At 44.3% G+C, this 14830-nt stretch overlaps 1 protein-coding gene across 1 annotated transcript in view; it reads right to left on the reverse strand.

The window, feature by feature from the left end:
• Nucleotides 1-322: 322 nt before the first annotated feature.
• The window catches only part of C2_1H2orf80 (chromosome 2_1 C2orf80 homolog), a 299006-nt gene continuing 284498 nt past the window's right edge, over nt 323-14830 (reverse strand). Inside the window, exon 9 of the mRNA XM_086955343.1 lies at nt 323-3144. Within this exon, the coding sequence (XP_086811469.1) occupies nt 3046-3144 (99 nt within the window). The 3' untranslated portion in view covers nt 323-3045. The remainder of the gene's footprint in view (nt 3145-14830) is intronic.

The following is a 14830-nucleotide window of genomic DNA, read 5'->3' on the forward strand; positions in this document are numbered from 1 at the left end:
CTTGTAAATCTGTCCCAGTGTATTGTGCTGACTGCAAATGGCTCATTCACATATGTGCACGTACTGTTAACTAAAACTTATGTTCAACATCAAAACATTATTCTGCTATGACTATTTGAACCAGTTAATGTCTAAGGGCGAGCTTATATTCACTGTACAATGTCCCATGTGCAATCTAGATAAAAACAGACAGAGTATATACAGATTCGCAGATAGGTCACCTCATGCATTTCTCAGAGTGCACAGACAGCTCCAGAGATTCAGAAATACAAAAACGTACTAGAGATTATCGATAGTAAAAGAAAATAGATTGAAGACTTGGTAAAGATCAAATGTATTTTATAAAGAACACTTAAATCATCATGGGTACATAAAAGACAGACTTACAGAACAAATGCCCCACAAAATAGGATGTTGACATACCGCCATGGTTAGGATTAAGTCACTGGGCGTGTCACATTCATTTTCCCAGGGCAGTGGTTTAACATCTTACTTGTAAATTAAAGTCCTGTTTGAAATCACGTCAACCAATTGGGCTGAGCTACAGTATTCCAATGGTTTGCAGAAAGACAATATAGACTAGAATGTGATGCCAGAACACGTGAAATTCTCTAATAGTCCCACCCATCGCCTATTAGATGGCCATTCAACAGAAGAAGTAACCATATATTACACAACATTTGAAGAAACATGTATTATTAATGCTTTTAATATCCGACTCCAGGTTTTCTTCACACTGGGTTGCTGCTCTTCAAAAGTGGTGTCTTGTGATGTCAGTGTTTGTCAAACTGCAATACAGCTTTCAGCACTCCCAACAAACTATTCTAGTGGTACGTGCTATATTTAATTCCAGTGCATGGGGAAACAAGTTAATTAAAGGTATGATTGATGGGGGTCAGCTATTCCTCCGATCAAGATGTTACTGGGATTAAAAGAAAGTGCACATAGGTTCCAGAAAATCAAAACGAAGCAAAGCAGCATTATGGCAGGGATTGATGCTTTTTCCAGCAACCAGAATTCACTTAGAGATGTATGTTTGTATTAAAGCATTGTCTTCATCAACACCTACAATTAAACACATGAAAACAAACCATTCAGATATGAAGGTTTGTGAGGCGAGCACCCAAGTTCAGAAATTTACCCATACATCACTTTTTAATTTTGTAACTTGCAATTGTCCCCTGCAAATCAAATACCAGAGTATCTCACTTCATACAATGGTCAACTCTAGCTCTCAAGTTTGCCTCAAATAGAACTCAGGTGACTACTAGTGTTATAGATATTAAAACAAGCATGGGAAGCGAGCAATTCGATATTTGAGAAAGACACACTGTTATAAACCAAGAACAGGGGTATTATTGCAACTGACATCCAGAAATAACTATTAGCCGTTAGTACTGAGCAGTGTCTATACACCTGGTGTGTGTTTGAAAACTAGTGGCAACCAGTCATACAGCTGTGATGTCACTGATCCTGTTATTTGTGGACGCTAAGGAAATTAATTGTATTTATTTATTTTAAGGGTTTGTAAAGCGCACAGCTACACCTATTGGATTCTCGGTGCAGGCGGCAAAGGAAAGGGAGTTTTGGGTACATCGATCTCAAAAAGCAAGGTCTTCAAGCCCTTGCAAAAAGCAAGTAATGTGTTTGTGAATTGTAAGCCAGTGCAATTCATGAAGTACATGGGAGACTGAGTCAAATTTCGGAAGACGATACAGAAGCCTAGTGGCTGCATTCTGTACCAACTACAGCTGGCGGATGGATGCCTTGTCTAAGCCCAAGTGAAGCACATTACCACAATCCAGCCTAGACAAAACTAGGGCCGAGATCACAGCCTTTGGGCTGAAATGTGCATGTTCTAAATAATGTTTCTGAGCCATTTAAGCACAGTGACACACATGGCAGTCACTTTAGACACCTGAGACTTAATTGACATCGATTCATCCAGCAAAAATCCCATATTTTTGATTTTCACGGAAGGAGTTGGTAAAGAACCGAGAGAAACCGGCCAATGTGAGGGCCCCTAAGAGAGGGATGTTTGCCCAGAATTAGGACCTCCGTCTTATCCCCATTAAGCTTGAGTGGGTTTTGTTCATCCATAAGGAAATCCGAATCAAGCCCAGGGTAAGACCAGAAGGTACATGGCTCTGTGTAGATGACAGCATAAAGATGAACTGCGTGTCAACTGCAAAGTGGGTTATACAAGTAAATATTGAGCCTAAATATATTAACATACAATATTATTGTGGACAGACTATTACTGGACAAAATAATGAAAAGTATAGATTTACTATTTCTAACTCCACATCCATGTACCTTCAAGATATAAACATGACAAGGGATCTTATATGTAGAGTTAGATATCGAAAATATATACATACAAATGTTTTATATTTTAGAATAAATGTATTGTCCTCGATATTCTTGATTCGCTATTTAGGGTGCACACCAAGCAGCCCCTTTTAAGACATATGAGGTAGTTGCTGACTTGTGGTTCTCCATGGTGTGTTCTCTTACCTCCCTGTGACCTGCTAATCCAATGGCCACACTTCGCATACTTTGTTTACTATTACGGTTCTGACCACCCAGTTGGATTGCAAACATTGCTCCCTTTATTTCTCTCTGTAGATTACATTGATTTGCATAATCCTTTGTTATGAACAGTCACTCACTCTGGAGAGGCAAGGAGCAGGAAAACATTGTAGGGCTGCAAGACAGCATGACTTGGGAGAGCCATCACTATGAACTAAAGTTACAATCAAGATCAGCTTTCTGCAGTCAGGATTAGCAGTTTCTATCATTCAGTTGTGGTTGGGAAGTCCGGTAAAACAGGAGAACAACAAGGAGAATATAATATAAGAGCAGACTGTGTATCTTCTCGAAGAACTAAATGCGATTAGGAAGAGGGACTGGTGAAGGGAGAAGCAGTTAGATAGTTTATCATTAAAGCATTTGAACACAACATTTGATCCCTGTCAATAAATTAATGTATTGCTGTAGTTTGAAAAGGGTAGACCCAAAGTCACTGCACATTTAACAGGTGATCTAGGCATCTTCTGTTTTAGTGAGTTGTTCTACTGCCTCTTCGCCAGTTTCAGGGTCCTCCACTACAGTCTTCTGATCATGTTCATTTCCAATTGAGCTCTACAAGAAAGAGAAAAGAAAGACTGGAGTTAATTTGATAAGGCAACAAGAACAGCCCATTGAATTATCACGTGTTAGCACTGCTTTGCAGAGTAGCAACACAAAAGAAGCCTTGTAGACTGGTGTTACATGTGTGTGGGTCCCCTTTCCTCCTTCCATGACTCCACATATCTATCGAACCACACCCTACCCACCAGCATTGCGAACCAGGAATCTGCACCACCTCAAATTAATCTGAATGTATTAAAGCCTTTCTACCTTTCCCACAACAAAGATGCAGTCCAACACTTCACCTACTGTGGGTATGTTTGAGTATTGGGCATACGGGAAAGTGGAAGACCTCCCGTTGGTAGCTATATCTGTAGTGCTTTGAGATGTGAAGACCAGGATCTGAAACGACCATCACCGCAGTATGTCTCTGGAATCAACAGAGGTTAAGACCAGCCACAGCTACCTTGCAACACGGGTTGTCAGTCAAAGGTAGGGGTCAGAATTATTCCACATCTGTCTGATGCCAGTAGAGCCAAGATGTACCAGTCCCTGAGCAGGGCTAATCCTGAGCTTAATTTCACCTGCCAAGACACCTAAAGGCATCACATAAGATGTACTATGCCATGCCCCTCGCATCCCCTGGCTTGTAAGCTTCCCAGGGCTATGTGATTAAATCTGTACAGTCTGTGTTAATCACAGGCCCTCCAAAGTCACAGACCAACTGACCTTGTTTGCTTTACTCTCCCATGTTGTACTATTGTCAGCCTCGTCCCTATCATTTGAGCTAACACTTCTCTTCTTCTTCTTCCTAACATCCATCTAACTCAAGCATCCTCACTTGGTCCAATAGCTCGGATCCAAGTTCATGCGCAAGGATGATGCAGGCCCAGTTCCAGGTCAGTCCTGCCTGCCAAGTTCCAGTTTACTCCCTGCCACCTACACTTCCAATGCCATTCAACGGAAGATAACCAGACCCTGAAATCTCACAGGCGACATCAGTATTTTTGTGTAGGGAAGTGTAGCTGTATTTGCATTTGACTGCGATCTACAACAGATTATTCACAGAGGATTTATGGCCATTTGGCAAAAGAGCTCAGGCAGGGGTGTAACGCAGGCCCCCCCCGCAGTCTCCGCGTTGCGGGGGGCCCGACGCGCTCCAGGCCCCCCCCCTCACTTCATCAAGGAGAATCACAGATTGAGATTCCTCTAGGACAGGGGTCTTCAAACTGTGGGGCGCGACCCCCAGGGGGGGCCGTGGAGCGATGCAAAGGGGGTCGCGCCTTCACAGTGTCACTTCTGCCCTGGCCTCCAGGGCTTCAGCCCCCCTCTTCCCCCATTGTGTGGCTCAGCCCGGGCTGCTGCAGTGCAGCTCGCGCTCCTGGGGCCTCGGCTGGGCAGTGTCTGGAGTCTTATCTCCGGCCCGAGTTTTTCACAGGTCATTTAAGACCATTAGCATATTTACATGCATTTGTTAACTGATTACCAACGCTTCGTTTTTTTATGGTGTCAGTACCCCCTGGGCCCCCACTCTGCCTATTCCTTACATTTGTATTTTTACACTTACTGCTGTAGTGTGATAATGCATTTAATGAAAAGAAATATAAAGTTGTGTTGCCAAAAGAAACATGCTTGCTATGTGTTGTTTAAAGATCCTGCAGAGACCTGCTCTTGACACTAAATTGAGTTATAAATAAAAAAGTATGTATTAATTAGTTATGTGACTTTTCTGTTTTTATTCTCTTTAATTATTAGTCATTGATCATTGAGGCATCCCTAGAACGCAATTAAAAGTTCTTTCTAATCATATGTGCTGTTCTACGTATTCACAGATAAGTGCAAAAAATACAGCTGTAGGTGACTGCTTATTTCTGGGCCATCAAAATAATGAGCTGGTAACCCTAATCATTAGACTGGAAGTTTGTTGCAGGATCAGCACATTATTTATTTCCTCCACCCTCGAACCCTGATTAATGCCATTATAGCAATAGTTTAACTTATATCTGAAACCCTATGCTTCAAGTTTCTGGGAATGCACCCTGCTTTCAGACTACTCACTTCTCATTCTCGCCTTCACGTTCACCCTGCACTCACACTGATCACCATGCACTCACACCAATCACCATGAACTCACACCAATCACCATGCACTCACACCATTCACCCGTTCACCCTGCACTCATAGTGATCACAGTGCACTCACACTGATCACAGTGCACTCACACTGATCACCATGCACTCACACCATGCACTCACAACATTCACCCACTCACCCTGCACACACACTGATCACCATGCACTCACACTGATCACCATGCACTCACACCAATCACCATGTACTCACACCATTCACCCGCTCACCCAGAACTCTCAGTGATCATAATGTACTCACAGTGATCACCATGCACTCACACCATTCACCCGCTCACCCTGCTCTCACAGTGATCACTTTGCACTAAAAATTAGCTTGCATTGTTCACTCTGTACCTCACCCTGCAGTCACACGAGCACACTTCTCACCCTGCACTCATGTGACACTCCACTCACCTGTCCCCCCCTTACTGCTCAATCTGTAGCTCACTCAAACAAGGCCATCACTAACCATGCACTAATTCGTCCCGAACCCAAATTCATATGGTCACCTCACTCACCCTGCAGTCACTCCTTTTACCCTACTCTCACACTGTTGCATTGCTCACCATGCAGTCACATGGGCACTCTTGTCACCCACGCAGTGCAGAAGGTTAAAGTGCCTGGTACAAGGAAGATGTACCATGCACATCACAGAACTGAGTGTGAGTAAACTATGAGAAACGCTATAAAAAAATGAAATGTTTGTCAGACAGGTGCTATAGAGAGATGAGGTGTATTGTTGGTGAGTGGTAGTGAGGGAATTCATGGAGAAGGTGGAAAGACTTTTGCACCGTGTGCGACCAGTGCTTCGACAAGCCCTGGCTGGGAGTGTTAACCCCCCCCCCCCCCCCCCCCCCCGAGGTTCGGGTCTACTGGATCCCCTGCTTCTGCCTATTATTTACATTTGTAGTGCGCTACTGTTACCAAAAGGTGTCCTGGGGCTAATAACCTTCTGCCTGCAATGTGAGAGAGGGATCCTGGGTTGAGAGAGGAGAGAAGAGAGGGATGGAAGGAAGGGGGTGAGAGGAAAGGGGCATGGGTAAACTGTTTAACTCTGCACAAGACCGCCACGGTTTGAATGCACCCTTGCTGCTCCCGGCCATGGCCAGGTGAGCTTCTAATGTGGCAGCGCGTATTCCTGCGGATTGGGAGGCCCTTCACAGAGGTTGACTAGACATCTTTCTGATGTTAATTGCTGTATTTTGGTTATAAACTGGTACTGATGAGGTGAAATCTTTCCTCAGTATTACTGTGTTTAAAAAAATTCTAAATAATAAAGCAATACTACCCCAAAATACGCAGCATCACAGAACATTATTTACATTTTCTACTCACACACTTTAGTCAAGCCTGTCGCATAATTTGGTCCTCGCCTTCCTCATAACCTAGAGGTTTCGAAATTTTTGTCAGGAGGGGGTCCTTACGTTTGAAAATGTTGACAGGGGGGTCTCGGCATCCAAAAGTTTGAAGACCTCTGCTCTAGGACTAAAGCCCTCGTACCCAGGATGTCGGCGGCCCCCTCAGTGAAAGGGAGACGTGTCTTCTGTTCCGGGATACCAGGGGTTAACAGTGGGCGAATGGAGTTCAGGCTGGGCGAGGGGAGCTCAGTATTACTCGGAAGTGCGCCCTTTCTACCCCCAAACACAGGGAAAGCCCGGTGGCATTGGAGAAACCTGCAGGATATCCGGAAGACTCGTGCAGAATTCAGAGATTTGGTGAGGAAACTTGAGAGGGCTCCCCTGCCAGGGACGCAGAGGGGCCCCTTCCTTGCTCAATCAGGAGCTCTCCAGCGGGAGTACTGTGCTGAGAGGGCCCCCTGGAGGATGGGGGCCCCCGCACTGCAGGGGCGGCGGGGGCCTGTGTTACGCCCCTGGTGCCCTCTCCTACAGCATAAGGTTTGTGCGGGGGCTCACAGCCTCGTGCTGCCTCGGGTATCTATGCAACCCCCAAGGGGGCACGGCCTCCAGTTTGGAGACCTCTAGTGAAGGAAGTGATGTCACTCAAAGTAACTTTTAGAAAAGTGGGTGCAAATGGTGTAGGTTAAAGAGTAGTTTATCAAATATGTTAGATAAGCACTTTCAGGGCTGAATCATGACAGCTTATCCAGCGCCGAATGCAGCTCCTGTCAAGTATTCCACTGGGAAATGCCAATGGGAAACCCCTACAAATCTGTCCCCTGCACCAGTCCCCGTGTCTTGTTCAGAGAACAGTGCAATGGGCAAAGGGGAGAATAACGCATCCTGTTTGATTGGTGCACCCTGTACATCAACTTTTATGAACTGCCAATCAATGCATATAGGGCTGGTCTGCACAGCACATACACTATATTCTCAGAGCCACTCATGATGACTGTGAATCGGCTCCCGAGTTGGGAGCCGATTACTACTAAATATAAGTTATCAATGCGCAAAACATTCTGCTCTAATGTGTAAAGAATCTGGTTGAAGGTGGTTCTAAATGTATGTTTATACTTAATTTGTGTTATTAAGATAGGTTGTGATCCTAAGCATTTACATACTATATTGTGGCATAGGGCTTGCGCTTAACTCTGTGTAGTTGACCTGATCCGATAAACTGTGGAGCAAACTCTAGCTTCGTTTTCATGATCTTTTAAAGAATTCGAAGCTACCTAATTATGAACCCAGCACACACTCCAGTGAATCCACGCTGTATGACGTAGTTTATTATAATCATAAATCTGTTGTTCTGCCAGCATTAATTTATCTACATGTTTCTTATTCCCGGTGAGCTATAAAATTTCTTGAAAAATCGTTGTAAATTGAAGAAAAGGGCACCACAGCCACCAACAACCTGGTGGACGTGGGGCCAGATGCTGGGGGCAGTGGTTAGTCGGGGGATCACATAGTGGGTGTAGGTGGAGTGTTCTTCGTTCAGCAAAACCGGCCTGAACAATGTTGGTGCACTTGTAAATATGTCCTTTCGTGTAGTAAGTAATCTTTAAGGCATTTACGTTCCTTGCTCTCTGTGTGTCTGACCAGTTGTCTATGACTGTTTATATGTCTGCCAGCATATCTGCCCCAAATTAACCTTTCGGGTTGTCTCGTGGGCTTGCTTTTTCCTCTTCATTTCGTTGTTTGGTTTACTTCCCCATCCTCAGTCCACCTCAGGGGCCTTATTTATGAAGGCCTTGCGCCACCGGTGCGTCACTTTTTCCCATGTTAAAAGTGACGCACCGGTGGCGCAAGGCCTTCATAAATAAGGCCCCTGGGGCCTTATTTATGAAGGCCTTGCGCCACCGGTGCGTCACTTTTTCCCATGTTAAAAGTGACGCACCGGTGGCGCAAGGCCTTCATAAATAAGGCCCCAGGTATACTGAACTCAGACATGACCTTGCCAAAGGTCATACCGAGAAACATGGTTGCGAGTCCGTGTAGTGAGCTATAAACTGCAGATTTTCTTTTCTGGACGGGTAATTTGGGAATAAACTGCAGAACCGTTGTTGCGGCTGGTAATTCGGTGAGCTTTCTCCCGCAGTAAACATAATGATAATGATAATTACGCACTTATACCGCACGACTACCCGGAGGCATCTCGGTGCTTTTACGAATACTAGTGAGGAACCCTTCCTGGCCTTTCCCTGTGAGGAGCCCACTCCTGGGCACCCCCAAGGTGAAGTCAGGCATCCTCAGCGTTGTTGGGGCCGCTGTAGAGATTAAGCAAACTATTGCCCAGAGGTGCACATGATCAGAATAGGCACCGAGGTGAGAATTATCAAGTCCGAGGAAATTGAGTCCGAGACCCGCCGAGGCGCAAATTGAACCCTGGTCCCGGCCAGACGACTGCATCAGGGTCTGCCGCTCTAACCATTAATCCACACTTCTCTACTAACATCAGAGTAATCTTTCAGGATTACTTGTAGAGAAGCACTCTCCTGGGATATCCGTCGGTGTCTCTGCTGCTAATCATGAAAGGTGGTAGTAGTTGTTGCGGAGTGCCCACAATATCCGGTAATCTGGTTACCAAAGATTTTTCTTAATTAGTTAATGGCAGATTTATAATAGCGTTCTTTAGTTCTGCAGTGCTCATTTTTTTTGTACAGACAACAGTTTCCTGCAGTTTTGCTAGTTTAGTCCACTGTAAATAAATAAAAAAGCGCCTTTTATCAATCAACGTGTTCAATGTATTGGTCTTGTTAGAATGAAACGCTGGCATACATTCTAGATTGTTATTCCATCATGTTTTTAAATGTATAGCATCACATACTTACTACTTTCCTGAGCTTTCTATTCACGAATGACTTATGCATCCTCGTTATAGGTTAGTAGCTGATGTGCTTGTCCCCTAAATCCCGAGTCTGGGCCTTTAGAGGCCAATCAACAAGCAGGTTGCTTATTTAAGGAAAAGAAACAAGCGTGGCTCGGCCTCAAATGTTTGGTGATTGGCAGCTGTCTTAAACAGGCACTACAAATGGAACCTTACATCATTAATCTAGTATGTTTGAACTCCGGAATTTATCAAGGTAGCTCAGTTGGTTGATGCACCTGTTGCAATGATACACGTGCAACCAGGGTTGGATTGGGATTGAAAATTGGCCCAGGGCACGCACAAAAAAAAATCGGACTACATTTGCATAATCTCCTCATATCACTGCTTTGGCAAAATATTATGAGAAAAAACTTTAAAGGTGGTGGGGGGAGAGGGTGGCGGGTGTAAAAATGGACCCGTTAGTTTACACTGGTGAAACAAGTGAGGCCGCTTCTACTCAGGCCCCTGCCCCCGCTCAGTATATGCACACATTAATGGGCCGGCCAGCGAGACAAAGGGAGTGATACCTCTGCCTGTTGCTAAACTGAGGTAATGATCGCCCATCTGCCTCTAGAAAGGCCACTCAGACACCCACTGGGGCGCTGGCTGTATTCGAACAATAGAGACAGCGCCCAAATAGCACCCTGACTGCTCAAAAAAGCAGCCCACAAGCAGAACTCGGACACCGGCCCCTCAGGCATTGCCCGAATGCTCGCGTTAACAATCCGACGCGGCGGCGTGCAACTTAATGGGCACTAGATTGGAATCAGAGCAAGTTCGGCTCAGCATTTCATCCTTCTCATGGTGATGAGATGAGCACCATGCCTCCAGATTGTTAGAACGCCTTCTGGGGCCTAATTAATTTTTATAATAAAACGTGTTCTAGTGTCACGTAGTAATGGACTTACACAGGTGATATTCACGTGGCGCCTTGCTCTTAGATGGGAGTAGAATCAGGGCAAGCCCCTCCCCTGTGATCACAAAAACAACACTCGCAGGCAACAAAATACACGTAAATGAGTGAGAAGGACCAGAAGCAGCAGAGTGCGGACCATCCATCTCTTGCTCTGTCAGGGTAAGCTGCTGTCTGCTGAGCTACAAATGGGATCACATCTAAAAAGAGCCCACCCGAGAGAGGACGTATAAACAAAAACAGCTCGGTGTAATTTAGATTGATTGTTGCAGTGGATTCTCGTGGATCGAGGTGCTCTCTTGTATTGAGCTCAGGTGCACCAATTATCCCTAGACACCTGCGACTGACCTCTGTCTTTGGGGTTTTGAGACGATGGGAGAGAGGTAATGTCACCTGTCATCACTCAAAGATCTCTAAGCAGTTGTAAGACCAGGCATCCTTGACGTGGTTTCCTCTGTCTTTTTGCTCTACCGCCTATATCTTTGAATTACTGCTGGACTTCATTTTTGCTGTTTTGTGTACTCTGTGCACTTTACTACTGCTAATCAGTGCTCAAGTGCAAATGCTAACTCCGTAATTTTTAATTCTGATTGGTTCTCCATAATTTGCTTATTTGATTTACTGGTAAGTCCCTAGTAAAGTGCACTGTGTGTGCGCAAGGCCTGTAAATCAAATGCATCTAGTGTGCCTGCAGCAGTGATTGTGCCGCCTACATAAGCACCCCTGTAAACATGTCCCAAGCCTACCATTCCAGTGCCTTTGAGTGCAGTTTTAAACTGCCAAGTTGACCTGGCAAGTGCAGCCACTTGCCAGGCACTAAACTTCCCTTTTACTACATGTAAGACACCCTTAACGTGGTCCCAAGACACTACCATGGGCAGGGTGCAGTGTATGTTAAAGGGAGGAGATGTGCTGGTATGCTTTACATGTCATGATAGTGAAATACTGCCAATTTCGTTTTTCACTATTGCAAGGACTAGCTCCCCAATAGGATATTATTGGAGCTGCTTTGTATCATTTTACAAGTGTAACTTTCAATTGAGTACAGCCGGAGATTTGGAATTTGGGCTCTCTGAGCTCAAAAGTTAATAACTCATCTTTTGGCGGAGGTGGGTTTTAAATTGTGTGTTTGAAAATGCCACTTTTAGAAAGTGTTTCTGGGACATCACAGTTGTTACTTATTGTTCCGGAATTATGCTGGTTTCTGGATTTCACCACGGTGAGTTGATCGTCCTGGTTTCTCTTTGGCGGATCGCGTAACTCTGTTTGTTTGTTCACTCATTTACTGACCGGCGCTGTTTGTTTTCTATAACAGATCGATACATTGTAGTGATTCTGAGGACCTTTTCTTTCACTTTACAATGGTTTTTAGCTGGCCATGTTGTTCGGAGGTATTTGATTTGAAGTAGGGGTTTGTTGGTCACTTGGGTCATCTCCCGATTAATATACAAATGCAGCACAGCATGTTTTCTAGCATAGAAATGATGTCCACCACTCCATTGAACCAGCAGCTGGTCTTCGTGACACTATGGCTTCCTTTCGTATACTTATGATGCACGTGTATCACTATCTCAACACTTTGGTTTCTGATTGTTCACCTCAGGTGCTCGTGCATCTCTATTCTCACAGGTTCAAGCGCGTTTCATATTCCACCTTTGTTTGGATTATTTTAAAACTTTGGTGGGCACGGCTCCAGGTATCGACTTTCGCTTTCATTGCACACAGTGACGTTACTTACCATTTCATGTGTTCAGCCTCATGTATGTCCTGCTCAGATAGAGACTGGTTTTTGAAGAAACAATAATACCCATTGATGTTGTGATATTGATTGAAGATTTTTTCATTTGTAGATTCGCCTGACAAATATCGACGGTGAATGCCAAAAAATGTATTGGGATTAGCTAAATTGTCAGCTGTTTATATGTTGAATTGGAATTCATCTCCATGAAGAATGTTTTTTTTCAAGACTCACTTCATTTGAATATTAAATAGACCTGTGGAAGATATAGCCTAGAAGCGTCTTTTTCATCAACGGACACTTTGTTTAAATATCGATCATATACACACTTTAACTTGTTGTTTCAACTGTTGAAATCATTCACTTTGTAGAGTTCAAATTGTTTCCACTATTGCAGTGGACCATAGTAGTGCATTCCGTGTCTAGGACGCAAATCTTAGGTATCATTTTCACTTTTAGAAAGTGGGCATATTTCTTGTTTAACCATCTTGTTTAAGCCTCTGCCTGCCTGTGGAATCAACGTCTTGTTTAGGCATACAGGGGCCTGTATGTGCATTCACTCTAGACAGCCACACAAACGGAGTTGAGGTGAACCCTGCATATCCTGATAGCCTAGCTGATGGGCCTTCCTGAGCTAGAGTGGTGGGAGGAGCTGTCACCTGAACCTGAATAGCAGGGGCGTAACAGAGCCCCCAGGGTGCAGTAGGGCCCCCTCAGCACAGCATTTTGGCCGGACAGCTCCTGATACAGTCTGGAGGGGGCCCCTCCACATACCTTGCAGGGGGGCCCCCTGAAGTTTCGTTACGCCACTGAGCTCAGGACTATGCAGCCATCTTGCTTCCTGACAGGCCCTCCATATTTGATGCAGTAGAATCTTGAAAAAGGTGTAACACAAATTGTAAAAGGATATGCCCTTTGATGCCATACCATGGATTTCGACACTGAGGGCCAGATTTATCAGAACTCATACAGCACTCCGTTGTGCAGCATTGCATGAGAATATGTTGTGCTGCGAAATGTCACTTTCCTGCGTCATGATGCACCATATTTACTAAATGGTGCATAATGATGCAGATCCAACAGATGCGTCACGCAATGATAAGTTAGTAAATCCTACTGCGTAAATGTTGCATTGGATTTTGCATGGGAACTCCTATCTTGAATACATTAAGTCATGCATCACGCAGGCCGACGCAGTGCAGCACTTGCAACACACACATTCCTAAAAATGGTATGGGAAGGCTTCTATGTCGCTTGATAAATCGGATTGCTGTCCCTGAGTTGTCTTGTATCGCCTTGTGTGACGCATGGGCTTGATAATTCAGAGTTCAAATACTGTGCTGGAGTAACTGCTTTGTGACAAGAGTCATGCAATAGAAAATTGAGCAAAAGAGTATTTAGTTGCTTGTAGAAAACGAAGAGGCAGTCTGACTGCCTATGTGGTTGAACACATAATGATTTTGAGAAGAAATATTATGAATATTTTAGACATTCCTCAGTATTGTAGTATTATACCACGCAATGTATGTTATCTTTTTAGGTTTCGCCTGCACTGTGCTTGTAATGTGCTTGAGAAATGTATTGTTTTTAATATAAACTTAAAAGGGACTTACATCCCGCCTTGACTCTTTAATGGCTTCTTAATAATTCCTGTACGTGCCACTTACCTTTCCTCCAATTCTATTTGCCGTAGCATATTTTCCAGCATTTACCATTGCTTGTTACTCGTCTGCTTCTCTTATGAGTTACTGGCCGCTGAAATACTGTTAACATCCACTTTGGTGGAGCTATATTTTCATAAAGTTTTACCTTCTACTCTTTCAGCATACTTATATAACAATTTATCTCCTTGAGAGATTAACAGCCTTATTCATGAAGGCTAAATCGGCTCGCAAAGGGCCGGATTCTGAGAATCCGGCCCTTTGCGAGTGCGATTTTTGCATTTGGGATTCAGCATCCCAAATGCAAAAATCGCTAATTGCGATGTCGCAAATGTGCGAGGAATTACATTTAAGGAATCTCTATTAGAGATTCCTTAAATGCAATTCAACATCCAATTTAAATTTGCGAATTCGCAATTTCTTGCCGCAATTTACCGCGAGGTCAGACCTCGCGGTAAATTGCGAAAACTCCGAAAAATGCATTTAAATGCATTTTTCTGAGTTGCATGTTACACACACACATGTCCTTTGGACATGTGTGTGTGCAACACCTGTGTGAAATGTCATTTGAGGGGTGCTACAGGGTGTCCTGTGGACACCCCTGGCACCCTTCAAATCGCAATCTTATTTGCGATTAGCTAATTGCTAATCGCAAATAAGGAATACTCCCCATTCATTCCTATGGGCCTTTTGGCCCATAGGAATGAATGGCGAGTTATTCCTTATTTGCGATTAGCAATTTGCTAATCGCAAATAAGGAATCAGTAGGAATCGCATTTTATTATGCGATTCCTACATGATTACCGTTTTGCGAGTCCTTAATAGCGAATCGCTATGATTCGCTATTAGGGGCTCGCAAAACGGCCCCTTCATGAATAAGGCTGTAAGTGATTTGCAAAGAATCACAGAATGTTGCGTGGCACAGGTGTGACTAGAGTCGGGATCCCCAGCTCTCGAATCAGCAGCTCTGACTGTTGTGCCACACCCT

Source organism: Lissotriton vulgaris, chromosome 2_1 (genome assembly GCF_964263255.1).
Source record: "Lissotriton vulgaris chromosome 2_1, aLisVul1.2, whole genome shotgun sequence".
Lineage (NCBI taxonomy): Eukaryota > Metazoa > Chordata > Amphibia > Caudata > Salamandridae > Lissotriton > Lissotriton vulgaris.